A 19,934-nucleotide genomic window follows, 5' to 3' on the forward strand; every position below is an offset into this window, starting at 1 on the left:
ATGTAGCAAATCATTTTAAGATTCAGTCTAGCGAGGCTTGATCTACAATCATTGAGATGTTTGCATGGCTCCTCCATCTTTGGCAGCATGGTGGTGCTTTGTGGCCGGAAGGTGTAAAACAAACAAGCTGTGCAAGGGGTGAAGGTTGAATTTGTTCTTTTCGCTGTCTTTTGCTTTTGAAAGAAATGTATTTGAATTGTATCTGGCCAGACTCCAGAGGTTTATTGTCTGTCACGTGAGTGGAGTTTATAGGAAATTTGCGTGACAAACTGTCATCTAAAGGCACTAAAAGGTCAGAGCTTCTCAAAAGAATTCTTTATTTCTTGGCAGGCCAGATTTGTTTAATGTTTGTGTGTTATTTCAGTATTTGTTCATTTTATATGAAGTATGTTATTTGTAAATCGGACACATTCAGTAAGTCTGTGCAAAGTTCATCATCCCAGAGTAAGAAACTCAATCTGACCACAATAAAATGAAATACGGAAGTCATTCATTATTCCAGCCAATGCTGCTATACCAACCAAGCCTGTTGGGGTGCTGATATTGTTTCTCTTGGCTTTTAAATGTAAAGTAAAGTTTATAGTTTGTTAAGGCGAAAAAATTTTTTTTTTTAGTGATGCGAATTTTAGCAAAATTATTTCATATCGGTGTTCAACCCAGAATTTTTTTTTAAGCTGGGTGGGAAGAAATTGTAAGTGGGTGGCAGCCCCTTTATTATGACCCAACTCATCTGTAACCACCCAAAAACACCGGGTGCTTACTGAAAAGTGCCAGGTGGTGCGTTCAGCTAAAAGGGTCCGGGGAGAACTCTGTATACCATTCATTGATATAGCATATTCCAGCCTTGGTACAAAGTGGGGTCGTCTGCCTTTCAACATCACATGACCCCAAGGCTTTGGTGTAGTTGGGCATTTTCATTCTCATTTTCATTTTCAATATGCTTCCATTCAAGATGAGTTTGAATGAGTTTGCATTTGAAATTCATTGGGTGCAGTTGACCCACTTATCACCCATATAAGAACTCCTAATCTGCATTACTCTGCTTCAAGCTGCTTTTGCTATTTGCTATGCAATCCTATTATAGGGAGAAAATTTACACCCTTCATTCATTCCTAGATAGCAATAATTTGCTGTTGTGTTGAAGAAAAAAAAAGATGAGGGCCCATTTATTTATTAAAAGCTGAACTTAGGATGGTACAGGTTCATGAATGGGGCCCCCCCCTGCACTGGCAGCACAGCCCCATGGGCAGTGCCCCTGTGTTACTGACAGCTTAGATCCATGGATAGTGGCCCTGTGTACTGACAGCATAGACCCATGGAAGGTGCCCCCTCTGCACTGGCACCACAGGCCCATTGACAGTGCCCCTGTGTTACTGACAGCTTAGATCCATGGATAGTGGCCCTGTGTACTGACAGCATAGACCCATGGATGGTGCCCCCTCTGCACTGGCAGCACAGGCCCATGGGCAGTGCCCCTGTGTTACTGACAGCTTAGACCCATGGACAGTGGCCCTGTGTACTGACAGCATAGACCCATGGATGGTGCCCCCTCTGCACTGGCAGCACGGGCCCATTGACAGTGCCCCTGTGTACTGACAGCAAAGACCTATTGACGGTGCTCCCTCTGCTCTGACAGCACAGGCCCATAAATGCTGCCCCCTCTGTACCAACAGCATAGGCCCATGCTCAGTGCCCCCTCTGCATGGACAGTATTGACCCACGGACGGTGCCCACTCTGTACTGCCACCATAGTCAAATAGCTACTAAGGGAAAAATCTGTACATCTGTACATATATTACCGTGATAGATAAACGTTATTTGGGTTCTCCTATCAAACACATAGCGGTATGTTGCTGACCCTCTGCGGTGCAACACTGCCTGTGACTCAACTGTGTAATATCGCGATCAGTTTTTGTGGGCCAAGTACACTTTATAAGTTATTTTCCCTTTTATTAAATGAAATATTAACATGCACATTTACACAAACTTTGTTCATGTAATTCCAGAGAACTGCCCAGCAATTTCCAATAGATTTCACCAATTCTCCTTTTTCATTCCATTCAATGGTGTTGTAAGTTGTCAAAATGTAAATCTGAATGCAGCTTTGGAATTAGCACTGTGTCTGATTTCAATGCAGAAATATTGTTAACCATTATCTGTAATGAGCTTACATGTTTGTGCTTTATTTGTTCTGATAAACCGTCATATGGTGACTAAGCACATTCATGGATCTGTAGAGTTTATTTCAGAAGTTCTTAGAGGTCCCATAAGCAACAATTGGCATGAAACCAATGAAGTTGGTCCTCTCGTCTTTTAAATATAGTTAGCTTTAGTCTGTAAGAGTAGCAAAAGTCTCTCTGACGACCATTCAAGGGGAAGAATGACACCTAATGTGATGGGGCCCCTGTCCCACCGACCACTATTTAAAAGTTGGGCTCTGCCCCAATGAGCATGAACATAAGGAGGCCCACTTCTCACTGACCACAAATCTAATCAGCCCTTCTCTCGTTGACACCTAATATAAGGGGGCAACCTGTCCCTCCGACCACCAATGTAATTGGGTCTTCTCCTAATGACCACCAATGTAAGAAAGCAGCTGTTCATCCGACCACCAATATAATTGGGTTTTCCCCCAGTGCCCACTAATATAAGTGGATATCTTTCCCTCTGTCCATGTAAAGAGGACCCTTCTCCCAATAAACACCAATATAAATAGTCCCATCTGCTGGCAACCAATGTAAGGTTGTACCTGTCCCATTGACCATAATGTAAGCAAGGCATTTTTATGCAGACCACAGATTAAAAGACACACTACAATAATACTTGTCTGTATTTGTTTTAATTATTCTGATATCTCTAATATTTCATGATTGGTTATTATATCATTTTACGGAAATCTGAAAGTTAAATCAATGTAGTAAAAAGAGGGAAAGGCTGTTGATGAAAATAATGTAATATTGGTGGACTTCTTACCTTGTTACTCTAGACCAGGGGTGTCAATCTCAAATACACAGTGGGCCAAAATGAAAAATTTGGACAAGTCGTGGGCCAACCATGATTTTTATTGAAAAAATATCTAAAATTGAGGAAGTTTTTTCATCAAATATAACAATGAGACTTTTCATATGGAAACAAACTTAAGTTTTGCTTAAATTGAGTGTAGAACGAGCAATGTGTAATAGTTAGTTTTCTTCAATGAAATTTTAACCATTCAAGTCCATGCCTTGGTGTAGCAAAGAAAAGTGCATAAACATAAAAAAAAGCATAAAGAAATGAAAACTTTCATTCAAGCTCAGTTTGCTAAACTCTGATGTACTCTGATGCACACTGGTCCACGCCAGATACCTGGCATCTCTTCTTGGGACTAGTTTATCAATGTCCATTTTGTTTTGGTCATTTTTGGGAGGTTGTGACTGGTAGCAGGTAGCTAATGAATGTCAACAGAGGAGGGGGTGCTTGTGGGTCCTGATTGATGCACCAGCAGAGCATTCTGGGATTTGTAGTATTAGCCGTGCATGTGCTGTCTACCAGCGGGCCAGCTCTTGTAGACATTTGGTATTTGCTCAGGGGCCAAATATAATTACAGTGCGGGCCAGATTTGGCCCGCGGGCCTGAGTTTTTACACCCTTGGTGTAGACGATGAGTTACTAATGTCTTATTGTACCCTATAGTCCTGCTGCTGAGGGAATCCAGAATATTGGCCTACAGAAATGACAGACATGTGAATTCTAACTGGCTGTCAATTCATAGGTCATCTTCCTAGTTACCGTCCTCGAATAAAGTTATGAACCCGTTGGGTTCTCCATTTGAGCTACAAAGATTGTATGGTTGGATTGTGGTACATCTTAACAATGAAATAGCAGGATCAGTCCAGCACTACCTTACATTAATATCATTGCAAAATATTTAACATTCAATGTGGTGAACTTGTTCCTAACACAGACACACCCAGAAGCTCTTGGAATATGGCTCTTGTGTTTTTAGGAAGTCCTCTAGAAAATTCCCCAAATCCTCATCCTGGTTGGTCAGCAAGTGCCCATCAAAAGTAACAGCATCTCCACTGGAATACTAATCAGTCCACATGGAGTTGCTGTTACACCTGATACACACTACAGGCCTTCCGTCTTCATTCCTGCCCTCACATTGACTGCCTCAGGTGTCACCTTGTAGACCTGCAAAAATGAAGGGAGAAAAATAATGTAGAGTGCACGTGGCTTGTAATTCACACCCTGCACTAATGGGTTAATGTCGCCAGCACCCTGTTCCTTTGAGGAGAAAGTGGAGAATTCAGCTGGGTGTAATGCTGGTGCCAGGGTATATTTGTGCCTTGGAGGTAGCCCTGGATTAGGTGGCCAGTAAGCTGCTGATTTATTTAACCCCTGGAGTGCCATAAGGTATGAAACACACTATATATAAATATATATACATATATTTTTTTTGTATTTCAAACAGATTTCAAATGTATTGAATTAGTTTAGGATACAAGTAATATTTTGTTACTTTAGAGAAAATAAAACGCATGCATTGAAGACACTTTTGCTAAAACAGTTTAAACGGTCAGTGTATTTAAAACTAAAATTTTGCATCTCCCCTCTCCTATTGTGTGATACTTCCCCCACCTTCTAGATTGTAAGCTCTTGGGGGCAGGGTCTTCTCCTCCTCCTGTGTCACTGTCTGTCTTTGCAACCCCTATTTAATGTACAGCACTGCGTAATATGTTAGCGCTATATAAATATTGTTTATTATTAATAATCTGATGAGCAAAGCTTCAGTAACCTGTTCTTTATTCTGTATTCACCTACACTAATTTTAAGTAGTAGTGTTCGTTGTCTTCCTGCATTTTTACTGTTTATTCTCCTGCTGCATTTTCTATAATAAATGATAGATTACAAATTGAACACAAAAATTGCACTCCCATTGAAGTAGCAGGGTTGATAGATCTAAAATCTGTCAAGGATTAAAAAAAAAAAAACATTCACATGAACTTTCATGAACTGATCTTTAAGGAAACTCTAATTTATTAAAGTTTATTTGGTTAAATGTTGCTCTGGATAATAAAGTCGCTCTTGTATCTAGAAATCCTGACCTCACTATCTGCACTTCTTTCCTAAACCTTGCTCTAGTTTTGTATAAAATCTTCTGTCGTTCGTACAAACCCTTCATAAGACTCATTCCACTTGTGAAATTAGTCGGCCAGGCGAAGAGAACTGATGAAGCTGAATGTGTGCTGCAGATGAAAAGTTTTCTCCCGGCACGTTGTGGAACAGAGAGCCGACTTGTCACATGGCTTCCTACCTGTATCAGTGGCGTAGTATGAAGGTTCCAGTCTCAGGTGCGTCTGCTGTGAACCAGGAAAGAACGTCAATCAAGAGCAGGAATTTCTTTTTCTTCTTCCATGCTTAACGGGTGATGTAAGTCAGCCCCCAGGCCGGATACGTCTCCTTTTCTTCCATAATCAATATCCTGGTGATTGGCTGCTGTCACGAAGCTTATATTCCCCTGTGCACACAGCCTACAGAGCGAGGAAACCGGTGACTGACACGTAATGCAAGCTGGAGCTGATAATGGTTTATAAGCTCAGGGCAAAGTTTTACAAGGGGGCCTTATCATCTTTATGGACTCTGATACCAAGAGAGGAGCTGGCAGATTTCAGCTTGATAAGTTCCGGGAAAGGAGCCTTGTGTGTGTGTTGTGTGTGTGTGTGTTTTTCTTCTGTTTTTTTATGTAATTGAAGGCTGGCTTTAGAAGCAAGTGGTAATTTATTCAGAGAACTTAGTATACAGTATACTCTGCATTAGATAGAAGTTATTTTTTGGCTTTTTTAATCCAGCTGGCAACATAGTGGTCCTAAGTTCAGCAGTGCACTGTTGTCCTGTACAACCAGGTCAGGCTTGGACTGATTGGTGGCCGGGGCATTTGCTGCAAGACTTTTATCTACTGTTTATATTTATATGGGTTGGGTGTCAAGGAAATACTTGGAATGCTGCGGGTCCAGAACGCATACAAGCTTGTTACCTTTAAAAAGTCGGCTTCTGTTTAAAGCTACGACTATATTTCTTTGTATTCAGGAAGTTTGAATGCAGCAGCACTTTATGTATATATGTAGCAGTATTATGTATGGATATGTATTTGTGTGCCATCACTGTATTTTTCATACTCGGTCAATAGGACAGGAGTTAGGGTTAAGTTAATGGGGACACAAACTGCAATAAAAACCTGACAAATATTCTAACTCTCTTTCATACATTTTGGTAGAGAAGAAGTGAATAAATATCAAAATTTACCCAATTCCTCAATCCAGCCTCCCTTTTTTTTCCACCAGTCCCTAAAAGCACTTGAATTTATGCCAGTTAAAGCTCTCTGATGTCATTGTGACCAGCAGTCCTGCATTGTGTAGAATAATGGTTGCATTTGTAGCGCTAGGTCCCAGGTTCGAATCTCTGCCAGGACATTATCTGCAAGAAGTTTGTATGTTCTCTCCGTGTTTACGTGGGTTTCCTCCGGGTACTCCGGTTTCATCCCACATCCCAAAATCATGCAGTTATGGTATTGGCTTTCCCTTAAAATTGACCTTAGACTGTATTCATGATATGGTAGGGACATTAGATTGTGAGCTCCTTTGAGGAACAGCTGAAGATATGACTATGGTCTTCATAAAGCGTTCCCTAATATGTTGGCGCTATATAAATACTAGATAATAATAATGGTGAGGGCCTCGTCTATATCCTAGGATCAGCAGCATCTGGAGGACCAGCAGAAAGGGTGAGTATTCTTACTTATTCCTTACCACCCTAACCAAGTGTGCATTTAGCCCTTGCAATATGGGGAAGGAGACCCGCTACATGGGTAAATTATGAGCTACTTGGCATGGTACTAAATACTAAAACCTCATTATCAATGAGAAAAACCACAAACCTTGTGCACAACAGAACATTTTTATTTAATTTTTAAGCTTTTCCAGACTCCTTTGGTCTCTCCTACTAAAAATGTGTGTCTAAAAATGTCAGCTCTGAACCTTTCTGAAGTTAGCCAACACCCATGCAGTGGATGGTAGAATAATGGAGTTCCTATTGGAAAACTACTAATGAAGTTAGGAACTAAAACATTGTGGAAAGTATGTCTGCTAGAGCATTCAGGAGCAAAATTTAAAACCATTGGGCACATCAGATGTTAGCTGACATGGACTGATCTGAAAGACAAAATCTTTGAAAAACTACCTTGTGTTCTTATTGACGCCAGGATAGCTTGTCTTCCATACCACACTTTGTGGTCTGCTCCATTAATTTACACATACAGACTGGGGACCTGGGTATTGGTCTCTGTGACCCTAAGGAAGCAGACATTGATCCGCAAAATGCGTAGAAAAGCAATGCAAAGAGACTGTCTGGAAATGTCTATATTTTGTTAAATGTAAAATTGATGTGAACCTTATGGATTTCAATTGTCATAAATAAATGGAGTTTAGTATTTTATTGGTCAATGTTCATTGTAACCATTATGTAGAATCATCCCTAAAAAGTCCAAAAACTTCATTTTCGGTTTTGTTTTGATGCTGTTCAGTAATGTGGGATGGTGGGCTGTAATATTATAATCAAAATTCTCTGCTTAGTTTAAATGACAATTCTGGATACAAATATAATATGTAGTATGAAAATGAAGCAATGATTCCTATTGGTGTGTCCCTCTCCATGTTACTGTAGATATAAAGAATCAGGACCAAGTCCTCAGGACCGCGAGGGCAGGGACAGCATCCTCTCTCCCTGACCAATCAAGTGCCTTATATTCTCTAAGTGGGCAGTGATTGGCTAAGGGAAGATGGGGGAGCACAAGGGAAAGGGGCATTACTCTGGATGGAGGGCTCTACAGACCACCAGGGATATGAATTATGAATTAGCATTTTCTCATATCTGCCTCAGGATAACTTGATTAGTCTTTGACACATTTAGGAAGTTATTTTTGCAGTAGGCGTTAGCTCGCCATCTAACACGAACCTGTTTGTGCACTCACAGAATGGTGTAAAAGTGTAAGTATGCAGAGGAATTTTCACATCTCTCCACATATGACACCACTCCCCATATTGCTTGCACTTTCTGTGCTATTATTCGGGCCAGGTCACTTTAACTTTATATGATTTCCGCCGTTGTTTTATGCCGGCTTATTTTTAGTGCCCAGCAATTAAACCTGGGCCAGTAATCACGGATTAATGATTAAGCGTTTAGCAAATATTTGTCAGCTGTTTGTGCTCTGAATTGCATTAAGGTTTCAGGGACTTGGTGATATAAATGAGGGGAATAAGCATTTTGCGTGGGACGGGCTAGTTTTATGGTAGGTGAGGATTGATCAGGTAATGGATAATGCAGTTACATGGTATGAATGGAGCTGATAGAGTGCATAGTACCAGGAGGAGGGATTTTTAAAGCGTAACTAAACCTAAAATAAAAAAAAAAATACACTTACCTTTAATCAATTGTTTTTTGGGTCCCGCAGCGCCCCAGTATCCATCTGCGGTCCAGCGCAGGAGAAGCGCCAGGCGCCGAAATTTCTTCTCTCTTCCTCCGGGTTCTTCTTCATACATCACCCGATCTCGCACTGCGTAGGCGCAAGATCCGGTGATGTAGACGGGAAAAAGATTGCCAATCTCACTGCACATTTTTTTTCTTCTATTTAAGAAAGGGCTCATTTCTCTAATCTCGGGCATGCACAGAAGGAACAGCCAAGAGCCTCCCGGGATGCGTGACGTAGGTACCTCGGGAGGCTTTGTGCTCCCATTCGGCGCGGCAATCAAAACAAAAAGGGGAGGTGCTGAACCCTTTTTTTTTGTCTTTTTTTTTTTAAGGGTATTGCATTTAAAAAAAATAAAATTTTTACTTTATATAAAAGAATTATCTACCCTTTTATGTAAAGTAAAAATTGTGAGTTTGTCCGCTTTAACTAGCATCTCTTATTACCCAAGTCACCAAGGACTCATTTATACCTGTGCAGTCTGCAAACCTGGAATAGATCAGGATTGAAAACATTTGTCAACTATTAGCAATGGATTTTAAGAAATCCAGTCCAGATTTGCTGGATCCACCCAGGTTCATCCATAATAGACGTGTCGTCTCCTGGAGAGCATTTATACACCAGGCCCAGTGTGTTAGAGGAGCCAATTCATTTTAATGTTTTGGCAAGTGCATCACACCAATGTTGAGAGCATGTTCTAAAATCTCATTTTAAATAATAATATTATTATTACATAGTATTTATATAGCGCCAACATATTATGCAGCCCTGTACCAAGGCCATAGTCATGTGACAAGCTGTCCCGCAAAGGGACTCACAATCTAATTGTCCCTACCATAGTCATATGTCATTAATACAGTCTAAGGTCAATTTTTGCCAATTAACCTAACTGAATGTTTTTGGAATGTGGGAGGAAACCGAAGTACCTAGAGGAAACCTACACAAATACGGGGAGAACCTGCAAACTCCATGCAGACAGTGTCCTGGCCAAAATTCGAACCTGGGACCCAGCGCTTCCTATTATAGGGCAACAGTGATCTGTTCTTTTATCATAAATGCCCCCCTGCAATGTCACGAAGGCTTCAATCTCAAAACAATTTACACAGATGTGGTGCACTGCGGTTATCATAAAGAAAATCTGCCCTGTGAGATGCCATACACTGTGGGTGCCCAAAAGAGCCCAAAAAGGCTGCAGGAATTCTGTAAAAAAACAAAACATTTGTCATTTAGCTAAAGCAGACCTAAACTCAACATTTTTACTTTGCATAAAAGGGTAGACAACTCTTTTATGTAAACCCTTTAAGTCTTGCACATGCACAGTGAGATCGGCTCTCTTTTGCACAGTGCAAGATTGGGTGACATAGCAAGAAGACTGGAGGAGAAGAATGAAGATGGCTGCGCCCGTCGCTCACCTACCGCCAGGCCGAAAAAGAATTCTTGGACGACGCGGGACCAGATTTGAGGGAAGGTCCAGCGCCATCGAGAGATCTACGGGATTCAAGGGGCGTTTTTTTTTTTTTTTTTTTTAGTTTCACTTTAATGTTTGCATCTACATTATTGAAGTGGTAAACCGCGTGCAACCATAGTCATGGATTTCAGGCCAGTTTTTCTCATCCAGGGTTCAATCCTAGGGTTCCTCCAAAGGTTCCTGGGGATTCCTTGAGCAATTTCTGCCTCTCGGACCATTTTAACTGATACCAATGGTCCTTTTGGCCATCTGTAAGGGTGACATTCTTCCCAATGTCCAGTAATATAAGCGAAATTCTTCCCACTGACCACCACACTAATATACTGTGAGTTGTGGATATAGTATTTATAGCCAGGGATCCCTGAAGACGTAAAAAGGTATTTTGAGGATTCTCCCACATTAAAAACATTAATAAAGGCTGATTTAGGGTGTAGAAATGTAATATTATTAATAATAAACAGTATTTAAATAGCTCCAACATATGCAGCGCTGTACATTAAATAAGGGTTGCAAATGACAGACAGATACAAACAGTGACACCGGAGGAGGTGAAGACCCCGCCCCAAAGAGCTTACAATCGAACATATATTCAATCCAGACTTATAGACTCGCACACATAATAATTGCAATTTCCTTGTAAAATAAGGCAGACAGATTTACAATTAAGTGCTGGCTGATTCATTCAGATAAATCCGCTAAGCTTTGTACTTTGCTGACTCTCAGATTAGCTGTAAATTTTCCTCATTGCCCAGAATGATCTCATTACTGGTTATCCTTCCCCACTGCAGTTTATCAGGGCAGAGACAGCCGATCATTCCCTGGGTCTATTATATTATATTATGTTTATTCTGTGATATCTGCACTGATCTGCCAAAGGTGAAGCTTGTTCACAAGAATAAACTGACCTTGTCATTTCCTGATTATCAAAGCAAGAAGGAGAATACAGCAGGGGAGTCAGTATGGCTCAAAGGTTTATATATGAATATTGTAGATATATTCAATAGTTCTACATATGTCCAATAAACAAGTGAAACATACATAAATGTTAATGGACAATGTCCTTGTATTTAACCCCCAATCATTTAAAGAGTAACATGGACTAAATGCTATACAGAACACTACTGCCTGAGTTTAGTAAAGTATTGGATCCCAAGTTCTGACGCGTTTCGCTGGTTTGGGCTTTTTATGTGTGTCCTTAAATGAGCACATGGAGGTTATTTAGGTGTGCAATGTATATGTTCGTATATGGAATTGTTTTATGATATTTTCATTCAACTATTGAAAATATTAAAGCTAGCTCAGCGTATCTAGCTTGTAAAACTTTACAGGAACTTCTCCGGGTCTATTAAGGAATGCAAATGTTTGCTACACAAATCTCAAACTAATCTTCATTTATTTAGGATTTACCGCCACCTTTGAGATGCTTCTAAAATTATTCAGACTTCTATATTTCTACAGGAATGCAAAAGTGACAAATACAGTTTGGCAATAAACTGTCTGAAACGAATTTGCTTTTGTTTTTCAGCATATCTGTGATGGTGATAAATGTGTTTGTATCGGCATAGCTAACATACCATGTCACGTCAAGACCTTCTTTTCTTTTATAGGGACAGTATCGGACATATAATTAAACTCGTGGAACAGCATGGTACTGATGTTTGGTGGACGCACCCTATTGAGGAATTACTTCCAAAATCAGTTCTTAAACAGGTATTCTTCCCAAAGCAACTCAAACACAGCACCCAATAATCTTTGTTGTTTACAGTCACAGGTATAATGAAATGTACCTGCTCTGGCTCTTTTTGTTGGGCTGCATATGAAGACCAGGTGTAGCACTCATTAGTGGGGATTCTGTGTATCATGTCACTACATTACAGGTTACTTTGTCAATGAATGCTCAGCAAGAAAATAGAATGCATAACTCTGGTTGAATGTGACCAGAATTTGTTTCTGCAAATAAAAGTTTATTACTTTATTATTAGCGCTGCAAAGGCCAGAGGATAGCACTCTGGCCTTTGCAGCGCTGGGTCCCAGTTTCGAATCTTGGCCAGGACACTATCTGCATGGAGTTTGCAGGTTCTCCCTGTGTTTGCGTGGGTTTCCTCCGAGTACAGTTAGGTTAATTGGCTTCCCCCCGAAATTGACTTTAGACTGTATTAAAAATTAACATACATAAAGACATTAATATATGACTATGGTAGGTACATTAGATAGTGAGCTCCTTTGAGGGACAGCTAGTAACATGACCATGGACTTTGTAAAGTGCTGCGTAATATGTTGGCGCAATATATAAATACTGTGTAATAATAATAATTTAATTGTTCTCCCCAGCCCCTTTTAGCCGGACGCACCACCTGGCACTTTTCACTACCTACCTAGCTGTTTTTGGGTGGCAACCCCTGGATACAGGCGTTGCTGGCCACCTACAATTTCTTCCCACCCTGCTGAAAAAAATTTCTGGATTGAGCACTGAATTTGTAGAAAAGCCTTGAAGATGACAGTGGCCTTTTCAGTTGACCATTACACACTCCGCTAAGAGCACTAAGCTCTGGAATGAGAAAACTCAGATCTAAACCATCCACAAGATGAACCAAAGTACAAGCTAATACTACTATTAACCAAAACTAAAACTGGCCTACTCACTTATTTGTGTCCCATCATAGGGTGCCGCCATATTCTTATGTTCTTCTTCCTACAAATGATCTCCAGTCACCTTGATTGGTCGTGTCAGGAAGACTTACCTCCTGCACAGGCGCAGGAGTTTATTTATCCCCAGTACACGCAAGGGAATCCGGGATTGCTGGGTTTCCCTGCCAATCAAAGCTGACAATGCACATGCACAGCTTAACTATCACACCAGAAACTAAGAATGATCAGGCATGTATGACATGGTTTTGCAGAAGGGACATTGCCTATCCTTTCTGCAGTAAAGACTTGCCTGATAATGGAAACTTAAAAGTGGAGCTTTAGTTCCATATTAGAGTTACCTGAATGGAAAGGAAGGGGGCAAAGTTGTTACCTCGCTAGGGCTCCATTCTACCATTATCCATTCCAAATCTGTATATTGACTAGAATGTTTGAATCTCAATTTCAGCTATGACATGGAATTGGAAAGGCCAAGGTTATGATTGCGGGGCCAGAGTTAGGCTCCCACAGTATAAATCCTGCAAACCAAGAACCATAACAAACGCTTCTAAAGTTGAACAAATTCAAGACACAAAGATGTTTTATCTGATAATAGATAGTTGCCACTGAGAACTCCATGGGACAAAATATTTTAGGCAGTTCTGTGCAGTAAATTTTATTTTTGTTACTATAGTAAGTTATAGACGCTATCAGTTTGCATGTTAATGAGCACATGGTTTTCATTTCTTTCTCACTAGGCTGGCAGCAGTGCAGATGTGCTGGAGTACGAGCCAGGACGAGATGTTTTGGACATCTGGTTTGATAGTGGAACAACATGGGCTCATGTGTTGGAAGGTATGAGATTCTTATAACTAGACAAACCCCACAAGCCAGGTAATTTATACCTTACACTTGTGGTTGAAAGCAATGATGATCTAGGTGCATTCATGTGTAAAATGATACAGAGAGGTTTTCCTCTCATTGTCGCTTTTATCCACAGCTATTAATTTATGAGCAAATAAACTTTGTTTATTAGAACAGAGCTGGGGCTCTTTCATTAGGTAATCATTTTCTGTCTAATTCCATTCCAACCAAATTCTATTTATGTGCACTTTAGATAAGATCGTTCTTTAAAGCTGAACTCCACAAATAAACGTAAACTACTCTTCCAGTGGGGCTCCGTTGCATTGCAAGGGGTTAATGCTTGATTACATCTAGGGTACATTTAGAAAATATTTTTTCTTACCTCATCCCTCGATCCCCTGGCTACCTACACTTTTTTGCCTCCAATGTGCTCGAGCTCTCAGAATCCTCATTTAAAATCTGTAGTCTATCTATCAGTTCTGTATTGCTATGGTCCCCAATCTTTCTGACAGGAGGGCCTGGTAACAAAGAATAAAACTTTGCTGCGACCTGGTATATATGTACAGCTTACACTACCCTGCTATTCTCAGCAGCTCGGCCTCCTGTCAGCACACTATAGCTGAGAATAGCAAAGTAGTGTAAGAGAGCCTTACATACATTGCTCTGCAATTCTCAGCAGCTCTTGTGTAATCAGTGTTAGGAGAGCCGCCCGTGCGCCCGCTGTTGCGCTCCTGCTATCACACTGTCACTAGCTCTAGAGCTTTGTAAGGTGCTGCCGGCACTTCTGCCTCCTGTCATTTGCAGCCCCCAACTCACCAGCTATGGACTGCCACCAGGCCGCAGCCCGGGGATTGGGGACCACTGCACGGGATTATGTCAGAGTCTTTGACTTCTGTATGGAGTGCTGAAGAGAAGAGGCTTTGAGGTACTGACCACATGAAAGGAGGAATCCCAGTAGAGAGGGATAAAGTGAAAGTTTTTTTTTACAATACCATTGATGAAAACAAGAATTTTTTTCTTTTTTTCCACAATAGTATTTGTTTGCATTTATGACTGGGTTTCCTGCAGTGAAATGTAGCTGTAATGTTAAAGGCTTGTAAAGGTGATTTATTAACTGACTTAAGGAGCATTGTAAGAACTGTCACTGTACAAAAAGTCAAGTTGCATTCAACAAAAAGAATGTTCAGGCAGGGTGTAGTGGTTTTAATTCCAAGTAGAAAAAAATTGTTTCGGGATGATAATGCATTCTTACCAAACATTACAAAGCAGTATGAGGGCCTGAACTGGAATTACCCCGACACCTACTTAGACTTTTGGAGAAAGAACATTCCTAGAAACCACTCTACCAGCAAGTAAATGATATTTGAAATACCTGACCTGCTGTCTGACACCTCTGTGGTTAAGGTGTCCCAGAGCCCCAGATTATCTTTATCTATCATTTCCAATGAAAAAAGACTGAATGAGTGCTGTACATACAACGTCATTCTGCTCCATGGTGAGGGGAGGGGGAGAATATCGAAGCGGCACCCCGCTGTGCTCTCTCCCCTTCACTTCAATTATGATAGTTTGTGGATCCACTACAAACGATGGGCGAGCGCTGTACACATGCCAGATTCCAGTCCGATACCAGCCCTGAGGTGAATAGAGAATCATATAACGACTATGTAGCCTTTATGTGCATGTGCACCTTGGCCCCCTTTATTTTCTAACAGTGATCTGTATTTCACAGCATGTCTGGAGACTTCAGCATAGTAATGAATGGAGCTGCAGCATGCACACTAGGAAGACCTTTGGGGTATGTGCCGTTCAGCAGGGATTTACAGCAAAGATTGCAAGAGGCGAGAGTAGGATAAATATTTATATCAGAAGAATTTATAAAGAAATATTTCCCTTTTATTACAAAACACTACTAGCCCAACCTTACTAATCTTAGTCTTACCCCTTTTTAGCTGCTTATCTTTCCATTACAGCTGTGGGTCAAAATCTTCAATTATTGGTGTGATTCGTAATAAGTCCCTATGGGACTAGTGCTGTTAGTGTTGGCTTATTGCTTCCATCTAAGGTTCTGCACAGATGCGGCTGTTCTAGGGAAGGCTGCCTAATATGTTGGCACTATATAAATCGTGTTTGTTATTATAATAATAATAATAATAATAAAGGTTTTATCTCCTAATACTAAAAAAATGAAGAGGCCACTGATAAGCACCCGAAAGTGGGCTTCTAGATTAAGTTAGCACGCTAAGTAGACTTTGCTGATGGGTTCATGATGTGAGTTCAGATGTTCACATGTCAAAATCCTGGGCAATATTATTTGTGGATATGATGGACAATTTATAAGCAAACTCACTATCTACATTGAGAAAAAAAAACATATTAAAACATTTAGTAGAATAAAAGATAAAGGCAGCTGAAATTGGTAATCTTAATTTATCCTATGAAAGCCGAGATTTGTCACACCACTACCTTTTCCCCCAATACTGTAATTTAGTGATGGAAAGCCTCACTGACCAATAGGAAGATTGTGAGGTAGCAGGGATGTGGTTAGGATCCAGTTTTATAGCAAACATATAAAACAATCATCCTTTTATCCATGGACCTAATAATTTTGTCCCATCTCTTTTATCTAAAGCTAGCTGCAGTTTATTTATTCCGTCCTGTATTGGTTACATGATCAAGGTCTGCTAGTAAAATGTAAACTCTAATTCTTCTTTGTAGCAGAAATCACATTAACTAAATACCCGTGACAATCTCAGGAGAGGATTCTGCAGCGGCATTTTCACCGACCGGTTACATAGCTTTAAAATTACACTTTTAGGGTTTATTAGGTAGACTATCTGCAGCTGATTTTAAACTAGCATTGGGAAATTGCAAATTAAATGTATTTGTTACCTGGGGGGCATCCTATCAAGTAAATAAATTGGAGTTTAATTGGTGTTTTTTGACCCCTGAGTCCGTTTCTTTGTTAGAATCTCTAAAAATTGAGATATCCATCCCCCGGGTTATAAAATTCAGCCCTGGTTGGAAACTGTGCTGAGCTCTTGCTCTGCCAGCCGATCAGAGTGTAAGTAAACATTGTTATTCTGTTTGCTTAATTTTTAACAGGGCAATTGGCGCTTTACAACATCTATATCTGCTCACATTTTAATGCTGACCCACAGATTTAAAGTAAACACAAGCTTTAGATTACGCCTCAGATCACCCTTTTTACCTGTCTGATCTTGTTTTAAATCAATCTGCTGCCATTGCAGGTACAAAGAATTGAATGGTCGACATAGGGATGGTTTACAAATGTGATATAAGGCAATTTCTACTCTGGGTTATGTGGAACTGCCTTTCCAGAGTTCTCCCCAGCTTGTTTTAGCTGGGTGCAACACTCGGCTATTTTCAATGACCACCTGACTGTTTTTGGGTGCACGTCATCACTTAATATATCCCACCCCTTGGCAGCTAACATTGTACACTGATATCAATGTAATCCCAATGTAATATCAATGTAATGTGATTTTAATGTTTTGGCTGATTAGTGTATATCCATTGATACCATATTCACTTTTTGTACATGAGCAAGTTGTTTTGCCTTGCAAAAAGAGAGCGAAAAATATGGATGCTATGGTAGCTATGGTTTAGGCTTGAGGTTAGCAGTCCTTGTAAGGCAAATGTTTCTGTCTGCTATCTATTAAATCTATGTCAGCTTTGTTCACTGAAAGCTTCAATCTGCTCAATATATTGTAGGTCCAGAACAGAGAGCGGATGTGTATATTGAAGGCAAGGACCAGCTCGGAGGATGGTTTCAGTCTTCTCTCCTTACCAGTGTGGCTTCCAGAAATAAAGCACCATATAAGTGAGTACTGAGTTATAAATATATCTCTGTCCAGGTCTGCATGCGCACATTTGTTTTTTTTTCCCAGCAAAACAATGACTACAAAGAGCCAACCTGCACCCTCATTGTAGGGAACTCCTGACAGATGTGGTTCAGAGGAAGAGGGGCATGGCTACATCAGTAAGAATGGAGATCTCAACAACTTCACCTGCAATTTACAAGCCAAGGGATTATCTCATAGGGATCTTTAGAATCTGTATTTTGCAACGCAAATGGATGAAAGGAAAAAAATAATATTGTTGATCGAGTATGTTTGGCGTCAAATTGAGTGCTGCCTTCATATATAATTAACTGTTAACAACACTGGTATTCGGTCCTCCCCTCAGGCACGTTGTCTTGGCTGCACCTTTGATTCTGCCCTTTCATTTAACCCCATATTCAGAACATTTCCAGGTCCTGTCACTTTCATCTACGCAACATCTCCAACATCCGCCCCCTACTTGTCCCTGAAGACCACCAAACTCCTTGTACATGCTCTTATCATCTCTCGTCTGGACTACTGTAACATCCTCCTCTCTGGTATTCCACTAACCCGACTCTCTCCTCTATTATGAACGCTGCAGCCAGACTCATCCATCCTTCCCTCCGCTCCTCTTCCGCTGCATCTCTTTGTAGTTCCCTTCATTGGCTTCCATTTCACCTTAGAATCAAATTCATCTCCTGTGCTTTGTCTTCAAATCCCTCCACAGTTATTGTCCCCACTTACATTTCTGACCTGATAGAAAAATACTCCCCAGCCGCTGTCTTTGCTCCTCCAATGACCAACTAATGACTTCCTCACTTATAACCTTCTCACACGCCCGGGTCCAAGACTTTTTTTTAGAACTGCCCCTAATCTCTGGAATGGTCTTCCTCGTCCTGTTCGGCTTGCTCCTACTTTCTTCTCATTTAAAAGAGCCCTCAAAACCCATCTTTTCAAACTTGCCTACTCATCTTCTTCTATCTAGCGGTTGGAAGTACCCACACTACTTCCCACCACTACATATCTCCCTCCTCCTTATGTGTGAGACTTCCCCTACCTCCTAGATTGTAAGCTCTTCTGGACAGGGTCACCAGGGATATGATATTGGGGGCACAACTGGTTTCGTGATAACTGGTATATGTACACTGGCACCTGTAACAGTTATGGACCTAGGCATGCCCTGAATGCATTTATCTTTTTTGGTAAAGGTTAATCCTAGATTATAAGATGTGTCACTGTCTGTATTAGTCTGTCATTTGCAATCCCTATTTAATGTACAGCGCTACATAATATGTTGGCGCTATATAAATCCTGTTTATTAATAATAATAATAATAATAATAATATATACTTTCAATGGCAAAAACATACTTGCACCCACAGCTGCTATATACATTACCAAGTGTGCCAATTTTCCTTTATAAGTTAGTTTTCCAGGAATCTGTAAACAGTATAAAACAGGATAAAAATCCGTTTCTGGAATCTGCATAGCAAACAAATGTCCCTGATGTCTCAGTAGAGCCATCCCTGCTATCTCTGAGGGAAAGGTACACACCAGTAAATACATTACAGGTTATCTGCACTAATTTAACTCTGACCTGACCTGAAAGTTCTATAATATATGTATTAAAAGAGCGAATCTCCCCTCCAGGGACACAGACTATAATGAAGACTTGAGGAGAGGAAAGGCCTCAGGATCTGAGCAGCAAATTCCAATAAAAAGCATGTAGTTAAAAAAAAAAAAAAAAAAAAAAACCAATTTACAACAGCAGTCGCCAACTGGTGGTCCGCAAGAAAATTTTGGGGGTTCGTGGCTCTGGCCGGTGCACCCTCGAGCGGGGTTAGGAGTAGGACCCCACTGGGGGGGAACGCACCGGCCAGAGCCGTGGATCACAGCCCCGGTACAGTTCCCAAGCTCAGGGACACAACTCTCCTATTGCAGGCTCAGATCTGTCATGACGTCACTCTGGGGGAAGTTTCTCCCCCTTTGAGTGACACCCGGCTCCCCGCACATGCGCGGTCAGGAGCCGGTAATTTTAGTGGTCTGCAGGACCAAAAAGGTTGGCGACCACTGCTTTACAACCATGTACAATGTGTCAGTAGAATGAATCACTGTATATTGGAAGTGTTTTTGATATTACATTAACACCCCCCCCCCTTGCTTTATAAACATGTCTGAAGTTCATTTTTCCTATCATTCCTTTGGCTCCAAGTTACAATCTATCCTTGTGCAAACAACTGACCTTAATAATCTATATTTTTCCTGTTTGACCTTTACACTTTGGTCTGGTATACAAAAACAGCAGTCCAAAGTTTGTTTACATTGGGGTGCTATCATATTTTATTACTTTATGTCCTATAGAGCTAAAACAGCTAAAATGTGGTTACCAAGTATATCTCTGTGACTTAGACACATCCGTATTCATTTGTGGGGAAACAATTGTCATAGAAATCTTGGGTTATTTGCCTTTTATCAGGCAGAGAAGAGTGGACCAGGAAATATACTATTTGTCTACATCTTAAGCTGCGTACACACTGTTTTCATTGCTGGAAACCATCTTTCCTGATTGCACAAATGACAGATGAACGAACGAGAGCTGTACACACGTCGCCCGTTCTGTTCTTTGGAGGGGG

The 19,934-nt window shown here is 40.7% G+C and overlaps 1 protein-coding gene and 1 long non-coding RNA gene across 2 annotated transcripts in view; one reads left to right on the top strand and one right to left on the bottom strand.

Annotated features, from left to right (window-relative positions):
• Nucleotides 1-19,934, top strand: part of IARS2 (isoleucyl-tRNA synthetase 2, mitochondrial) — a 47,607-nt gene that overhangs the window by 19,935 nt on the left and 7,738 nt on the right. The window contains exons 12-14 of the mRNA XM_072410295.1: nt 11,578-11,680; nt 13,354-13,450; nt 17,192-17,300. Coding sequence (XP_072266396.1) covers nt 11,578-11,680; nt 13,354-13,450; nt 17,192-17,300 — 309 coding nt within the window. The remainder of the gene's footprint in view (nt 1-11,577; nt 11,681-13,353; nt 13,451-17,191; nt 17,301-19,934) is intronic.
• Nucleotides 3,042-4,199, bottom strand: LOC140330160 (uncharacterized). The gene is made up of 2 exons (XR_011920651.1): nt 3,594-4,199; nt 3,042-3,539 (listed from the first exon to the last, which is right to left on the bottom strand). It is a non-coding gene; the product is annotated as an uncharacterized lncRNA (long non-coding RNA).

This window comes from Pyxicephalus adspersus, chromosome 4 (genome assembly GCF_032062135.1).
Source record: "Pyxicephalus adspersus chromosome 4, UCB_Pads_2.0, whole genome shotgun sequence".
In the NCBI taxonomy this organism is placed as follows: domain Eukaryota; kingdom Metazoa; phylum Chordata; class Amphibia; order Anura; family Pyxicephalidae; genus Pyxicephalus; species Pyxicephalus adspersus.